Source organism: Siniperca chuatsi, linkage group LG20, assembly GCF_020085105.1.
Source record: "Siniperca chuatsi isolate FFG_IHB_CAS linkage group LG20, ASM2008510v1, whole genome shotgun sequence".
In the NCBI taxonomy this organism is placed as follows: domain Eukaryota; kingdom Metazoa; phylum Chordata; class Actinopteri; order Centrarchiformes; family Sinipercidae; genus Siniperca; species Siniperca chuatsi.
In genome coordinates, this window is record NC_058061.1 from 16472810 (window position 1) to 16486756 (window position 13947).

The following is a 13947-nucleotide window of genomic DNA, read 5'->3' on the forward strand; positions in this document are numbered from 1 at the left end:
TGCCAAAGCAGTAAATATTAAAACCAATGTGAAACTTGCATGTTTATAATTTTTATAAAATTGCATTTTATAATTCTATAAGTGTCTTCGAGTCGATGTGTTTGGGTTCACCATCTGGTAGGCATGCAGGCAGGAAGGAGGAGTGTTTTCTCTCATGCAAAACAGGATTGTTTGTAAGGGTATAAACCTGCAGAATATATCACTCTCTTTTCCCACTGTTCCGAACTTGGATTCTGCATGTGGTGATTGCAAAAGAGTGGAAGCTCAAGTTGTGAGATGTCCACATAAAAATAAAGAGTGCAAAAAACAGGCCCCAAGCTACGATGGCATTTAATGTTGAAGTCTAGGTTCTTTACAAACTGCTCTGTCATCTGTTTAGCCTTGCTGGCTATCTTTGCTCATGTGTACTTGCTCTGTTTCTTTTAAACTCTGCCATTGGCATCAGTGACCATCTGCCACTGGTAACAATGCAGCAAAGTCCTACCTGGCACTTTGTGTTTGAAATGCCAAATATGGACACTTTCGTGAACTAGATATTCAATATGTTGAATAACTACTTAATTTTATATTATTATATTAATTTTACATATTCATTAGAATTTTACTTACTGTGGTCTCTTTCCAGGTGTACTACCCTGTGCGCCACCACCTGGTGCAGCACATGATCAGTGCAATGCAGCGCCTGGGCTTCACCCCTAGTGTGACCATAGAGCAAAGGAAACTGGCTGTGGACCTGGCTGAGGTGGTCATCAAATGGGAGTTACAGAGGATCAAAGACCAGCAGGTGTGTTCATGGATTGCCATAAATACACACACACACAATCACAACAAAATCCAGGCAAAGAGGCTGTCTAAACTACACAGTTATTATTGACTTAAAATGGTGTCAACCTTATCAGTTTGTGACGAATAGAATGGAGAATAGAGTGTTGTGGCCATGTAAGTTGGCATAACGGTGCCACCAAATGATGTCCATTACTATGCACAGTATTTTATTTTAAAAGTTTCTAATGGATTAGTGCCCACTTGAGATGATTATTATTTCACAAGAAAAAGACGTTTATCATAGAGATTAAAAAGTGTTCTTAGTCATATTCCATAAATACTCATGACTCATAATCCTGTAGGAGCTGATCAGAAACCTTGACAAGATATATACAAATGTTTCATTCTGTAAACTGTAATTATGTTAACTTATGGACTCATCATCACCGCTATCCTCCTCCTCTCCTCTCCTGTCTGTCCCTCTCTTCGGTGTGGCAGCCGGAGTCCGAGGCTGAAGTAGGGGCTGCCGGTGAAGGGACTAGCGCGGGTGCTGTGAAAAGAGGACTGTCTCTGGAAGCTGCTGCTGCTGGACAAGACGTCAAGAGGTTCCGCACAGCAAGCGGAGCGGCCTCCACGGTGAGCTCAGTCCACCTTAACTCACAGGCCAGTAGAATGTGGCTGAGTGCGCCAAGTCACTTTAGCCAGGGATTGGCTATACAGTACTTCATACTATACAGTCCCTGTGTTCCACGCTTCTCTGAATGATTGCAGGACAGTTTGAAAGATACTTTGATCAAACAGCCATTTTTACATCTGTCTGAGACAAAAATTGCCAACAGGAGATGTTGGCACGATTGTTGTTGCCTTAATCTATTTTTCCTTACAAGAGTATAGCAGCCCCACTCCTGTTTCACCTCAAATCCTACTGTGATCTGTTGTTTTTGCAGTCTCAAAACTGGATGAGTTGCCTTTGTTGCAAGAAGTGCCTGTTCAAAATCTAAGTTGTTGAATTACACTATGGTCAGTCTCTGATACATACAAAAACTAATCTTTCAAAAGTCCATTTTTATTTAGAATAAAACTTTTAAATTGTCTGTTAACTCCATTAGCTTGCTATTACAGCCCTCTACGTTTTGCTAGGCATGCTAATGATACTGTCTGAGTGCATCTGCAATCCCCCCCCACAGTCAATAGCATGTCTGTGTGGCTGTGTGTTGTAGACTGGACAGCCATGAAGCAGTAAAAACACACTTGAATAAAGTTTTATATAGAGATATTTCTCTTGATGAATTTAGGCATTTGTAATGAATTCCAAAATGTGAACATTCTCATTGAGAATGTTGAAAACTTAAACTCAATCAATTTGTCTTTTGTTGCAGATGATTCTGAAAAAAAAATAAATAAATAAATCACCACAGTACATGTGATCTCAAAGCCTATTGAATTAGTATTCCCGTACCAAAATTGACTTATTAACCAACATAACAGCATTTTGACTGTCTCTATCTGCAAACAGCATCCTGCAAAGCAACTCATATCGTAGATTGTATTTTAAGATGGTTTGTTTTTTATTATGATGTGTTAAAAATCACTTTAATATTTAAACAAAAGCTATTGAAACTTTCTGTTCGCATGTCTTTGTAAATGCAGTATTAATGACGGTGTAATTCCCAGCTTCTTTTACCTGATGTCAGGAGAAAAACGCAATATCAGCATTTGTCTCTGCTTGAGCCAAGGAAATTGTAATTGCTCAGAAAGTTATAAGGATAAATATCAGAAAATCGTAGTTGTAGCCTGTTCTTTACTATAAGCAATGCAGGCAAAAAAACTGACTAGGTGCAGGCTCTTTGATATTCCAGAGTTTTATTATGAAGTCTGTTTAGTTTCTTAGCCAATGAAAGTTTAAAATGTTCTTTGTTTATAGAATCTTTCTTGTCTCTCTATTCAAACAAAAAAGATCTTGATCATATAAATAATTATAATGGTTGTTTGTGTGTTTCTAGGTGTTTGGCCGTAGCCAGTCCATGCCAGGTACAGAGACCATGCTCACCAAGCCTGTCGAGAAACAACATACGGACACAGTGGTCAACTTCCTCATCAGGATTGCATGCCAGGTAACACCCCCACCATAGCTGACACACACACCAGGTACAGTTCTGCCATCCATAGCGCCTGCCAGGTAGAACAGAACTATCCTAACCCCTCAGTGGTGAAGGTAGGACACACCTGGTGGCTGTCCTAAACGCATCTCTACACACACACACACACACACAGAGTCCTTTATGTGTCACAAAGCTGTCCCTTGGTCTAGTGGCATTGATGACCTTGGTTTCAGGCCTGAAATAGACTGTTGAGATTCTACTCACCTTGACTTAAACCTACTTTCTTTTTTGGGCCAAGCTCCATTCTCACTGTTCATCCAACCATCTCTGTTGAATACAACCTTCTGTGTAACTGCTGCGGATCACTCACTGCTCACAGAACAGACTAAAGAAACATAATCTTTTCTTTGTATTCCACTTGATAACAGTGTATTGTGATACTAAATTGATCACTGCAGAAAAATTGTATTTTTCACTGGTCCCAGGGATTACCATCAACCAAAGAACACCATACCTAGAGATGTTAAGGATTAATTGTCTTGCACAAGGGTGTTTCAGCAGGGTGGATGCTTTTCAACATGGTGCTTGTGCAGGGCGTTCCTGATTGCAGGACTCTTTCCTGGCTGTGCCTGTGTTGAACTCTAACTGCAGGAATGAAATTACAACATATGGTGACAGTCCTTGTCTCTTCTTGCCCTGTGTGATTTCACACCTCGTCAGGACACCATTGAGATATTGAAGATGAAGACCCATTGTCATTGATAATGATACCAACCCTTCTCCCCATCTCCTCTCTAGGTGAACGACAGCACCAATGTGGCTGGGTCTCCGGGGGAGCTGCTGTCACGTCGCTGTGTCAGCCTGATGAAGTCTGCCCTCAGGCCTGACATGTGGCCTCGCGCCGAGCTCAAGCTACAGTGGTTTGACAAGCTGCTTATGACAGTGGTAATATGGCATATGCCTTCAGAATGACTCAGTCAGTCATTATGTACCTTTATTAGGCTGCCCTTTATGTTTCATATAGCCACATTCATGCTTGTGTAGGTGACAATTTTGGTGCTAAGCTGTTGTTACTGCTGTGTTTCTGCCCTGCATTTCCCAGAGATCACTTGTCAATCACTGTGACTAGACCTGTAATGGCTTTCCCTTGGATTTTCCATTGCTGAATATTAACTTTCTAAAAGTGTCTGGCTTATCTGTTCTACTTTTGGGGGCTATTGCTGTTCTTCTGAGTCCAAAAACATTTGTTTATGTGAGCATGTCACAGATTATTTGAAGTTGCTAGTGCAAGTGTATGTCATCAACTGTGTTTTAGGCAAACAAGTTTGAATAAAATTCAAAATATTCAGGCTTGTTGTTACAGCGCCAATCAACAGGCCAAGCAGCTAACAGTGAAGGATTACTAATGCTTCTCTTCCGTTCGTGTTCCCAGAGGCTGCAGAAGTTTCCCTGTCCCTGCTTAAGCTCTGTCTTGGCGTTTGCTCTAACGTTTCCGAGTCCTTTGTCTGTTATCAGTAATACATGAAGTGAGGCGCTAACCACCATAATGACAAAATAATGACAGTGGTGAGATAACAGGAGTCTATCCGGGTTGGCCTGTGCCTTCCCGTTCAACCCCCCACCCCTCTTCATCCTAAACTCCTCATCCTTGCCTTCTGTATCACCCTTGAGTCTCTTGCTGCCACTTCCTCCTCTCATCTCTTCTATTCTTTTCAGCCTCTTATCGTAGCCTCTCTTCTTTCTCTCTTTTTATCTGTTGCTCTTCTCCTTCTCTACTCATCTCTCTGGTCTGATTCAGTGCCACTGTTCAGACAAGGTTATCACCATGCACTGGCAATTGTCACGTACTTCCCTTGTTCCCTTTTGGAGATCGCTGCATCAGCCGCGCCTTTCGCTGTGCTTAGACACACACACACACAAACCCAATCAGCCCCTGCAGATCCCACAGGGATGGTCTGACAAACAAGGCTTTCTGTAGGTCTTATGCAGATGCACACACACGGGCCCTTTCCCCTTGGGAGCATGCTCTACCTGCCTAGCTGTCTTACTCAGACTAATGAACAATGCTCTAAATCGGATTACCTTTTATCATCTCATTGTACTGGCATGGCAGTGATTAAGAGTCAGGAGGAGTGGGGTGAAAAGGCAAAAGAGGAGGGGCAGGGGACACACACACAAAACAGGCACACATTCACACGTATGCCCTATCTGCACGGCTCTAGAGACAAGGTCCCATTCTGTTAATACAGTGCCAAATCAATACTACCCTAATATCTACCAGTTGCCTTATCACAAGAGTCACCTTGTTCATTAGGCAATATTAGTGCTATGGATCTGTCCCAGATTGTCCTCTTGGCCCTGCCATTGTTGTGAACCTCGATTGCAATTTAGACAAATTAGGACCCGCTGTTGGCCAATGATCTTTAGTTTAGCTGTGATCACATTAGCTTGGTTCTTTTGTGTAAGAAATACCTCTGTGTGTAGAATATTAATTTATGAGTTATCTGGAATTTGTATGGAATTAAAACTTGAATGATTAATGCATCTACTGATGCACTATAGTTTTTCTTGCTTTGTTTTAGTGTTGTATACTTGCATCTAAAAAGATAAGCCTGGGTATTTTTCTTGATATGGGGATCACATTTAATTTGGAAGCATAATAGGTGCTAAATTGTTCTGTCTTTTGTAACAAAAACTAAAAGTGACACTTGACTACTTTATTCATGTACACACTTCTTCTACTCCACTGACCTCCTGGTTTCACTGTTCTCTGTGTCCTCAGGAGCAGCCAGCACAGGCTAACATCTCCAACATCTGCACTGGACTGGAGATTCTCTGTTTCCTTCTGACAGTTCTGCAGTCCCCAGCCATCCTGGCCCATTTTAAACCCCTCCAGCGGGGCATCGCTGCATGCATGACCTGCGGCAACACCAAAGTCCTGCGGGCTGTCCACTCCCTCCTTTCTCGCCTCATGAGCATCTTCCCCACTGAGCCTAGTAAGTTGCCAGTGCTTAATGCTTAATTTCTAACTGGAACTTAGTCAGGCAAGCTATACCCATAAACTCAGGACAGCACTACATGTCTGAGCTGTCTGAGAAAATTGCTAACTCCTTTCTGTGTTCATTGAAGACATGCCAAAATTTGTGGACTCTTGCTCTGTTGAGTGATGATTGAAGTTTGCTTTTGTAATGCCATGTGCTAAAAGCAAGGGATTGAGTTTGAAGCAAACACTGCTCTCTCCTTCTAGGCACATCAACAGTGGCATCTAAGTATGAGGAATTGGAGTGTCTGTATGCTGCTGTGGGCAAGGTCATCTATGAGGGACTTACCAACTACGAAAAAGCCACAAGCAACACTAATCCCACACAGCTCTTCGGTAAGACCTTCATCTCTTCCTTTTTTCCTTCTTCTCATTTATCCCTTTCTACACCCTGGTGCTCTGTTACTCTCACTTTGTTGCTCATAAACCCTGTATTTTTTTTAAATACATTTTCACACTCCCACTCTTTTCCCTACAAAAGTCAAGCTACCTCAGTCACTTTTAGCAATTAAGCCAGTGAGTGGGTCGTTAAAATGCAAGCCGATGGGCCTCGCCGCTCGGGCTAACATCTGGTCTGTTTAAACACAGGCCACAGTCCAGCGGTTTGGGAAAGGTTGTCTCGGGAAGGATTGCTGCTTTCGGCCACCCTCCCTGTACGAACATTACTGTTATCCGCCCAGATGTCAGAGAGTATTTATGGAAAAAGCTTACAGTAAAGCTTATTCCAAGGAGACAGTTATTTGATTTTTTTCTTTCTTTTATTTGAAATATACAGTAGCTTTCCAAATAAAGGGTCCTCAAGGTGACAAATGGCTATTGGAGAGCAGTCTAAAGGTAACGCTATTTGATACGGTTTCCCAAAATGGCACTTGTGGTCAATAAAAAGCTTTTGGTATCCTGCTGTCGCAGAGAGGTAGCACTCGATATGATTTGGGGGTTAACATTTTAACATTTGTCTCCCCTCCAGGGAGCAGCAACAAAGAGGGACATTACTCATACCTATCCCTGCCTCTGTGACACTCTGGAACTTTTGTTAGATTCCCTCAAAAAAAAAAAAAAAAAAAAAGTCAAGTCCTTGTCATACTGTGTAAATGAACCCAAACTTGACTGCAGGTGTGTGCGTCTGTTACCTTACCCCACAGAGGTTATGGTTCTTGTCATATTATTGTATTTCCCATTTTTTTCTCCTTTCATCCTCCTCCCTTCCCCTTCATTTGTCTTCCAGGAACACTGATGATCCTGAAGTCAGCCTGTAGTTACAATGCCAGCTACATCGACCGCCTCATCTCGGTGTTCATGCGCTCACTACAGAAGATGGTGCGGGAACACCTGAGCCCCCAGCAGGCCAACCCAGGGGTCACCGAAACCAGCACGGGTACATGCATGGACATGAATTCAGTGGAAAGATATAAAAGCATAAAGAATGATCACATACAAACACACTTGGACAAATGTATGTACAGTATATATGTATAGCTTTGAATTGAGCTTTTAAAAAATACAAGTTGTTTTGTAGTCCACAATACAAAATAGATTCTGACCATTACATAAAAACAGTCAACTAAAACAATTAGTTTGATAATTAAGAGGGGCAAGAATTGGCTGGTCGACAATACAGCAGTACAGGAATACCAACAATTAAGTCTCCCTGTGTGGCTCATTTATCTAACCCAGACTGTACACCAGACATCAACTGCCATTTCAGTTTAACTTATTCTACAGGGCTACAGTTAACCCTGGCTCACATTATCAGGAAGGCTAGTGTGCGTACTTTCCCCAACCCTGATCCAACAAGGGGTTCACTGTGTGTGATTTCAGGTGTACACAACACACGCACACTCATGTGGTGACCTTCCTCAGACTCAGTTAGACCTCAGATATCCTATGTATCTCAGCAGTTCCCGGCTCCATACAAAGACCGTATCAAAAGTTCTATATCAATGGCTGCAGCTGTGTTCTCAATAGCTGTTGTGGTCAGGGGAGATCGACTCCACAGATAATCTGGTTTCACAGGAATGTTCCTCAGCTCTAGTTCCCACTCTGTATTGTCTCTCTGGATAAAGCAAACAGATGGTCTCCCTGTGCTGTTTTGCTTTGGGTTCAAAAAGGTAGATACTGTTTGACGCGGAATTTCTTGACAACTTGCCTTGTGTGTAAGTCAGCAAGGGTAAAGAGAAGAAATTCACAAGTTTAAGTGTTGTTGTTTAAGTGCTTTAGGTTGTTTAGCTGTCTCATGACTATAACAAAATTCATCGAGGTTTCCTGTTCACTTTCTTCTCTGAGCTTGGCTTCACCAGGTTTATACAAGTCAGGCAGTACATAATTCCTGTTGCTACTTCTCAGTTGGGTGGTAATGGCTGTAAGATGCTATCAGTGCTTTAAATGGGCCCCTAATGACTATATTGGGGAAACAGACATTTACCCTCCAACAGGAGCAGTTACAGTCACTAAGACCAAAGGCTATCTGACCAGCTAGGCCTTTGCCTCTAAAGATTGTTCATGTGTCACTAATCTAATAAACTTAAGTAGTTCTATCCTGATTTGTTTTGAAACTGTTTAGTGGCTGGTATCACCTTTATTACTATTAAAATATAGACATGCACATAGCAAATGCTGAATTGGTGATGTGAGCATAAATGTGTTCAAGGCCAGCTTGAGTCTTGAGGAAAATAGGACGCAAGCTGAGATGTAATTTTCTTTTGCAGCTCTTAGATTTTAGAATTATATAAAAAAAAAAGAAGAAAAAACATTTCCTATATGGTTGTTGCTTACCTAAGTGATACTGAAGACAAACTCAACTGAGCTGATGGCTTTGAAGCTTAATTATGCAAAAACTTATACAATCATTTATCCACAAATGTCAATAAATGCTAATCATCAATATTAGTACTAAAATTGCTAATACTGTGACTCTGTTAACCTCTCTGTTCTCATAGTGACCAGTGAGCTGGTAATGCTGAGTCTTGACCTGGTGAAGACTCGACTGTCTGTCATGAGCATGGAAATGAGGAAGAACTTCATCCAGGTCATCCTCACTTCTCTGATTGAGAAGTCACCTGACCCCAAAATCCTCCGTGCTGTCGTCAAAATTGTTGAAGAGTGGGTGAAAAACAATTCTCCCATGGCCGCTAATCAGGTAAGAAGGAGGCTTTTCTCAGTGAGGTAGTTCAGAATGTCAGAAACAATGTAAAGTTAAACAAATATAGTGATTCAGCAGATCATCGCATTATTTCTGATAATAGCAGGTGTGAATCAGAGAACTGAATCAGCAAAGTACATTTTAAAAGGTGTGAAACCTTTGGACAAACAACAAGCAAAGCACATTTTCTAAACCCAGTGAGGTGAACATTAGCATAATACCCACAGAGGTGTCTTTGGTCTTTATTTTCTTTTAAGCTGTAGAAGGAGAGCAAGCAGTAAAGGGCTGAGGTGGACAGAGATGCAGACACAAGAAAGCAACTGAATATCTTATCTGTTTTTTTATTTTCTCCCCTCTTCCTGCCCTCTATCTCTTTAATTTTTATAATACCGTTTCCTCTATCTCTGTTTTAGTAATATAATTCCTCTATGTCTCTAACCGACATCCCTCTTTTCCTCCCTATTCCAGATGCCCAACCTACGTGAGAAGTCCATCTTGCTGGTGAAGATGATGACCTACATAGAGAAGCGTTTTCCCGATGAACTTGAGTTAAACGCCCAGTTCTTGGACCTCGTTAATTACGTCTACAGGTAATTACCGCCATTCATCACATGGCCAAATGGCCGTGCCACTGACGCCGTGCCGCCCTTGCATCCATCTTAACAGGAGGGATGAAGGTCGGAGGAGTTTGAGGCGGGGAAAGACACGGGAGGTTGGGTCAAGGAGCAATGGAAAATTGAGATGAGAAGGAAGGGGGTTTGAAGTATGAGCAGTGTACCATTCTTGTTTTGTTTTTGTTTGTTTTTTATTGAAGTAAGGATAGGGAAAAATAGATCATGAGAGATAGATGGAAATTAGTAGAAACAGTTGGTGGCACATGGAAGCAAAGGAATTAATTAATAGAAATTGAAGCTGTGGGTGGAAAAAGGTGGAGAATAGGAGTGTGGCATTGTGTAGAAGGGGTCAGAAAGACAGCAGGCTGTGATAATGATAAATAATGTGCCAGGGTCTTTCACAGGGCTACAGTAGTGTCAGGACTCATGACAGGACACACAGCAGGTGGGGCCAGAGGGGAGAGACTGTCTTACTGCCCACTGTTCATCAAAACATGGCTGTCTTTCTGTCTTACACACATACACATTTAATCAGCCAAATGCACCCTGTATCCCTCCAGCCCATCTGCTCGTCATGTCAAGAGATTTAAAATGAGCCGTAAAGCCATGATGGACAGCGAGTAATGATAATGGAATGATAAAGCAGCTGTGCCAGAACAATGTGTGATTAAGTGAATAGCGCAAATAGGGGCAATATGCAGCTGTGGTAGCCTTGCCTTTGTTGTCGCTTTTATCCCACCTTCCCTCTCTCCTTCTGTTTTGTGAATCATACCCATGAGGCCCATTCAGCGCAGCAGGATGATGTAGAAATGATGACATTTGTTATTTAAGTGTTTAATGCATGACCGTTAGTGCTTTACTATCACTGGAGTCTCCACATCAAAGATACTTAATTTCACCCAATATTCAGTGTTAACTGCCATCTCCTCACACGTCAGTGATCCTCAGTATAAATGACATGGCTGTTTAAACATGGTGGCACCTTGCCTTTGAATGTTGCTATGAGATTACTTTTTGTGCTTGTAATATGTTTGGAATCTTACCTGCCTGCCATATTTGTAAATAGCCCCTTAATCTCAATTGGTTAAATTTGATTCTGCTAATTAGTAGTATGTGCAATTATGTCTACAGTTACACAGAAATACCAGAAAGAATTGAGCTGTGAATATCAATTACTTTCATTGTATTCTTTGGATTATATTGACAGTTAATCAAGTAATCAGACAATTCCTTCAGACATTTAAAAAAAAAAAATGTGATAGTAAAGAGAAAAACCATGTGTGTCCGTGCCCTTTATAAAATGAAAACTACTTGTTTCCATGTACAAAAAATATCATATGATATTTAGTAATATAATTAATTTACAAATGCAGGTAACAGAAGTAAAAATAAAAGTCATAAAAACATAAAGAAGGTCTCAAGTCTTCTTAAATTACTGTAACATATCTGAGTGTTGTTTCAGTGGCATATGCCAGTGAGTATTGGCATACATTACTGCTATTCTCTTGAAATGCTACTCAGCCCTTAATGTCACAATGGTTATTGTCCAGTGCAGTTGCAGCCGTATAAACGTTGCATAGTAAAATAAAGCTCCGAGGCAGCAAATTTTGAATCAAGGATTTTTAATACTCAAATTACTCAAGCAATATGAGTAATTGACCTAAACACAATACACCAACAGCACAGATGACAGCTTCCAAACTGACCATAGAGTTGAATCAGCACATCTCTAATATACTTTCAACAAAAACTGAATATGATAAGCTTTTTATTTCAGGTTATGGGTGCTCCCATTTTTCTGTTATTTCGGTGTTTACTTTATTGTTTTGTTAGATATTGTGACTTTTTTCCCCATAATTGTCTTTCTGATGTTTTGGCTCTTGTACCAATGCCTTGACTACTCTAAGTTACAGCAGATGTTCTAGGTGAATTCAATTTTTCATTATCAACAAAATGCCTGTATTCTGCCTTCATGAATCATGGAAGTAAAATGGGTAAGATGCCAGCATGCAAGCTCCGTCAAAATAATTTTTTGTCCATCACATTATTCAGGGATGAGAGCCTCTCAGGAAGTGACATCACATCCAAGTTGGAGCCAGCCTTCCTCTCGGGGCTTCGCTGCACTCAGCCACTGATCAGAGCCAAGTTCTTTGAGGTGTTTGACGCCTCCATGAAGCGGCGTGTCTATGAGAGGCTGCTCTACATCTGCTGCTCTCAGAACTGGGAGGCCATGGGCAGCCACTTCTGGATCAAACAGTGCATAGAGGTAAACAGTGCTGCCTCTGATCTTTCAGTAGGCCTTTTAAGCCTTTTATCCAACATTAAAAAGAATGTATTGTTGGCTCATAAAACAAGTCTTTCTTTTGTTTATCTCTTTTAGCTAGCCTCTTATCATGCCCGTCACTTGCCATGTCATCTACGATCACTGATCTTCTGTTTTGCGTTTTGCACTTGTTGGTCTTTGTCTGTCTGTCTGTCTCTGTCTCTGTGTGTGTGTGTGTGTGTGTGTGTGTGTGTGTGTGTGTGCACGTGCGCTTGTTAGCTGCTACTGGCAGTGTGCGAACGAAACACCATCATCGGCACCAGCTGCCAGGGATCCATGCTGCCGTCTATCACTAACGTCATCAACCTGGCTGACAGCCATGACCGCGCTGCCTTCGCCATGGCAACGCATGTCAAGCAGGAGCCCCGTGAGAGAGAGAACAGCGAGACCAAGGAGGAGGTGGGACATGGACACACACACACACCACAATGCGTCAAGAGACATGCTCTCTCACATAATTTAGCACATTATCCCATTAGGAATGTGTTACATACTGTGGTCCTGAGAAAGATTAAAGCCTTGCTTCTTGGCTTAAAATTAGTCTCTGTTCTCATCCGTCACCCATTACCTAGAAAGCTGTTGATGATTAATGTCATAAAATGTCTTTTCAAAACAGCATTGTGTCCAACGTGAAAGACTAAATATCAAAGAGCTCCCAATAGACGATTGCTTTCTTCTCTTCTCTTGTGGTCTCTGGCAGGATGTGGAGATAGACATAGAGTTAGCACCAGGTGACCAGACAGCCATCCCCAAGAGTAAGGAGCAGGCTGAGAGAGATGCAGGCAACCAACTGCACATGCTTACAAACCGCCATGACAAGTTTCTGGACTCACTACGGGAGGTGAAGGTAAGGTTGATCCTTCTGAAACCAGCATGAACTCTGTCCTTCAGTTCCGAGTGCACCGAGGGGTTGACTATTTTGACAAAGCTGGGGGGAATGATATAGCTAACTATTATGATGAGGAAATTTCAAAATTACCCTAATCACCCCGGGGCTACTACTGGCAATATTAGAGAATGCATACTGTGCATCTATACTGTGCAGGCGTTTTTCATGATCCAAAGCCCTGCTGATTTTTATTCTAGCTATAAAATCAGGAACTGATTTTGATCTGGGACATCAGTCAAATACAATTAACCACCCAGTAGTATAGTAAATCAGCAGTACTCTTGAGTCCTGACGACATTAAGAACCACTGCCTTGCTGAGTCAGCAGCTGTCATTTCTTCCTGCTCTGTGTTAGACGGGGGCACTTCTGAATGCTCTGGTCCAGCTTTGTCACATCTCCACACCGCTGGCTGAAAGGACCTGGGTTCAGCTCTTCCCTCGCCTCTGGAAGATCCTCTCCGACAGGCAGCAGCATGTGAGTATAACTTACTGCTCTCTATCTAGTTACACCCAGAGCAGAGAAGCACTGAGCTAGTGTATTGTGAATATACAAAAAAGAGAAAGAAATGCATGCTTCTTTTTCACTTGCCTGAGGATTTTTTTTAGCATCAGCAACAACAAAATGTCCATCCAGCTTTGTGGGGAAATATATCATGTAATTTTGCATGTTAGGTATTGCCAAAGTATTTTACCTTTGCATGACATAGCTTGCATAATGTATGGCTCAACCCACTACTTCTTAAAATCCAAAATGTGTCCCTTGGTTGGAAAATACAAAATGACAGTTCAGTCTCTTTCAGACTATAAATCATAAAAACAGACGCACACTTATCTCTACTCTCCCTCCACAGTATTTTTGACTTGCACATTGTCTACACTCATCCACTCCCTTTATCCTTTTCTGTATCTTATCAGCGACGTTAGTAAGCAGACAGTAACTCTGACCTTGGCCATCCCATTTCTGTCTTAAAACGTGCCATTCCATTAATGAGGACAGATTCATTTATGCTAAATATGGAAACAAGAAAGCTGAGGGAGGAATTAGTTTAACGAACCAGATGCATATAGAGTATTTT

At 41.7% G+C, this 13947-nt stretch overlaps 1 protein-coding gene across 2 annotated transcripts in view; it reads left to right on the forward strand.

Annotated features, from left to right (window-relative positions):
- Nucleotides 1-13947, forward strand: part of LOC122867527 (transformation/transcription domain-associated protein) — an 82978-nt gene that overhangs the window by 32948 nt on the left and 36083 nt on the right. For both annotated transcript variants that reach the window (XM_044178429.1, XM_044178430.1), the window contains 13 exons: nt 626-784; nt 1264-1401; nt 2769-2879; nt 3666-3812; nt 5650-5863; nt 6115-6243; nt 7133-7282; nt 8844-9043; nt 9515-9636; nt 11713-11926; nt 12203-12382; nt 12684-12830; nt 13227-13346. In XM_044178429.1, the coding sequence (XP_044034364.1) occupies nt 626-784; nt 1264-1401; nt 2769-2879; nt 3666-3812; nt 5650-5863; nt 6115-6243; nt 7133-7282; nt 8844-9043; nt 9515-9636; nt 11713-11926; nt 12203-12382; nt 12684-12830; nt 13227-13346 (2031 nt within the window). The remainder of the gene's footprint in view (nt 1-625; nt 785-1263; nt 1402-2768; nt 2880-3665; nt 3813-5649; nt 5864-6114; nt 6244-7132; nt 7283-8843; nt 9044-9514; nt 9637-11712; nt 11927-12202; nt 12383-12683; nt 12831-13226; nt 13347-13947) is intronic.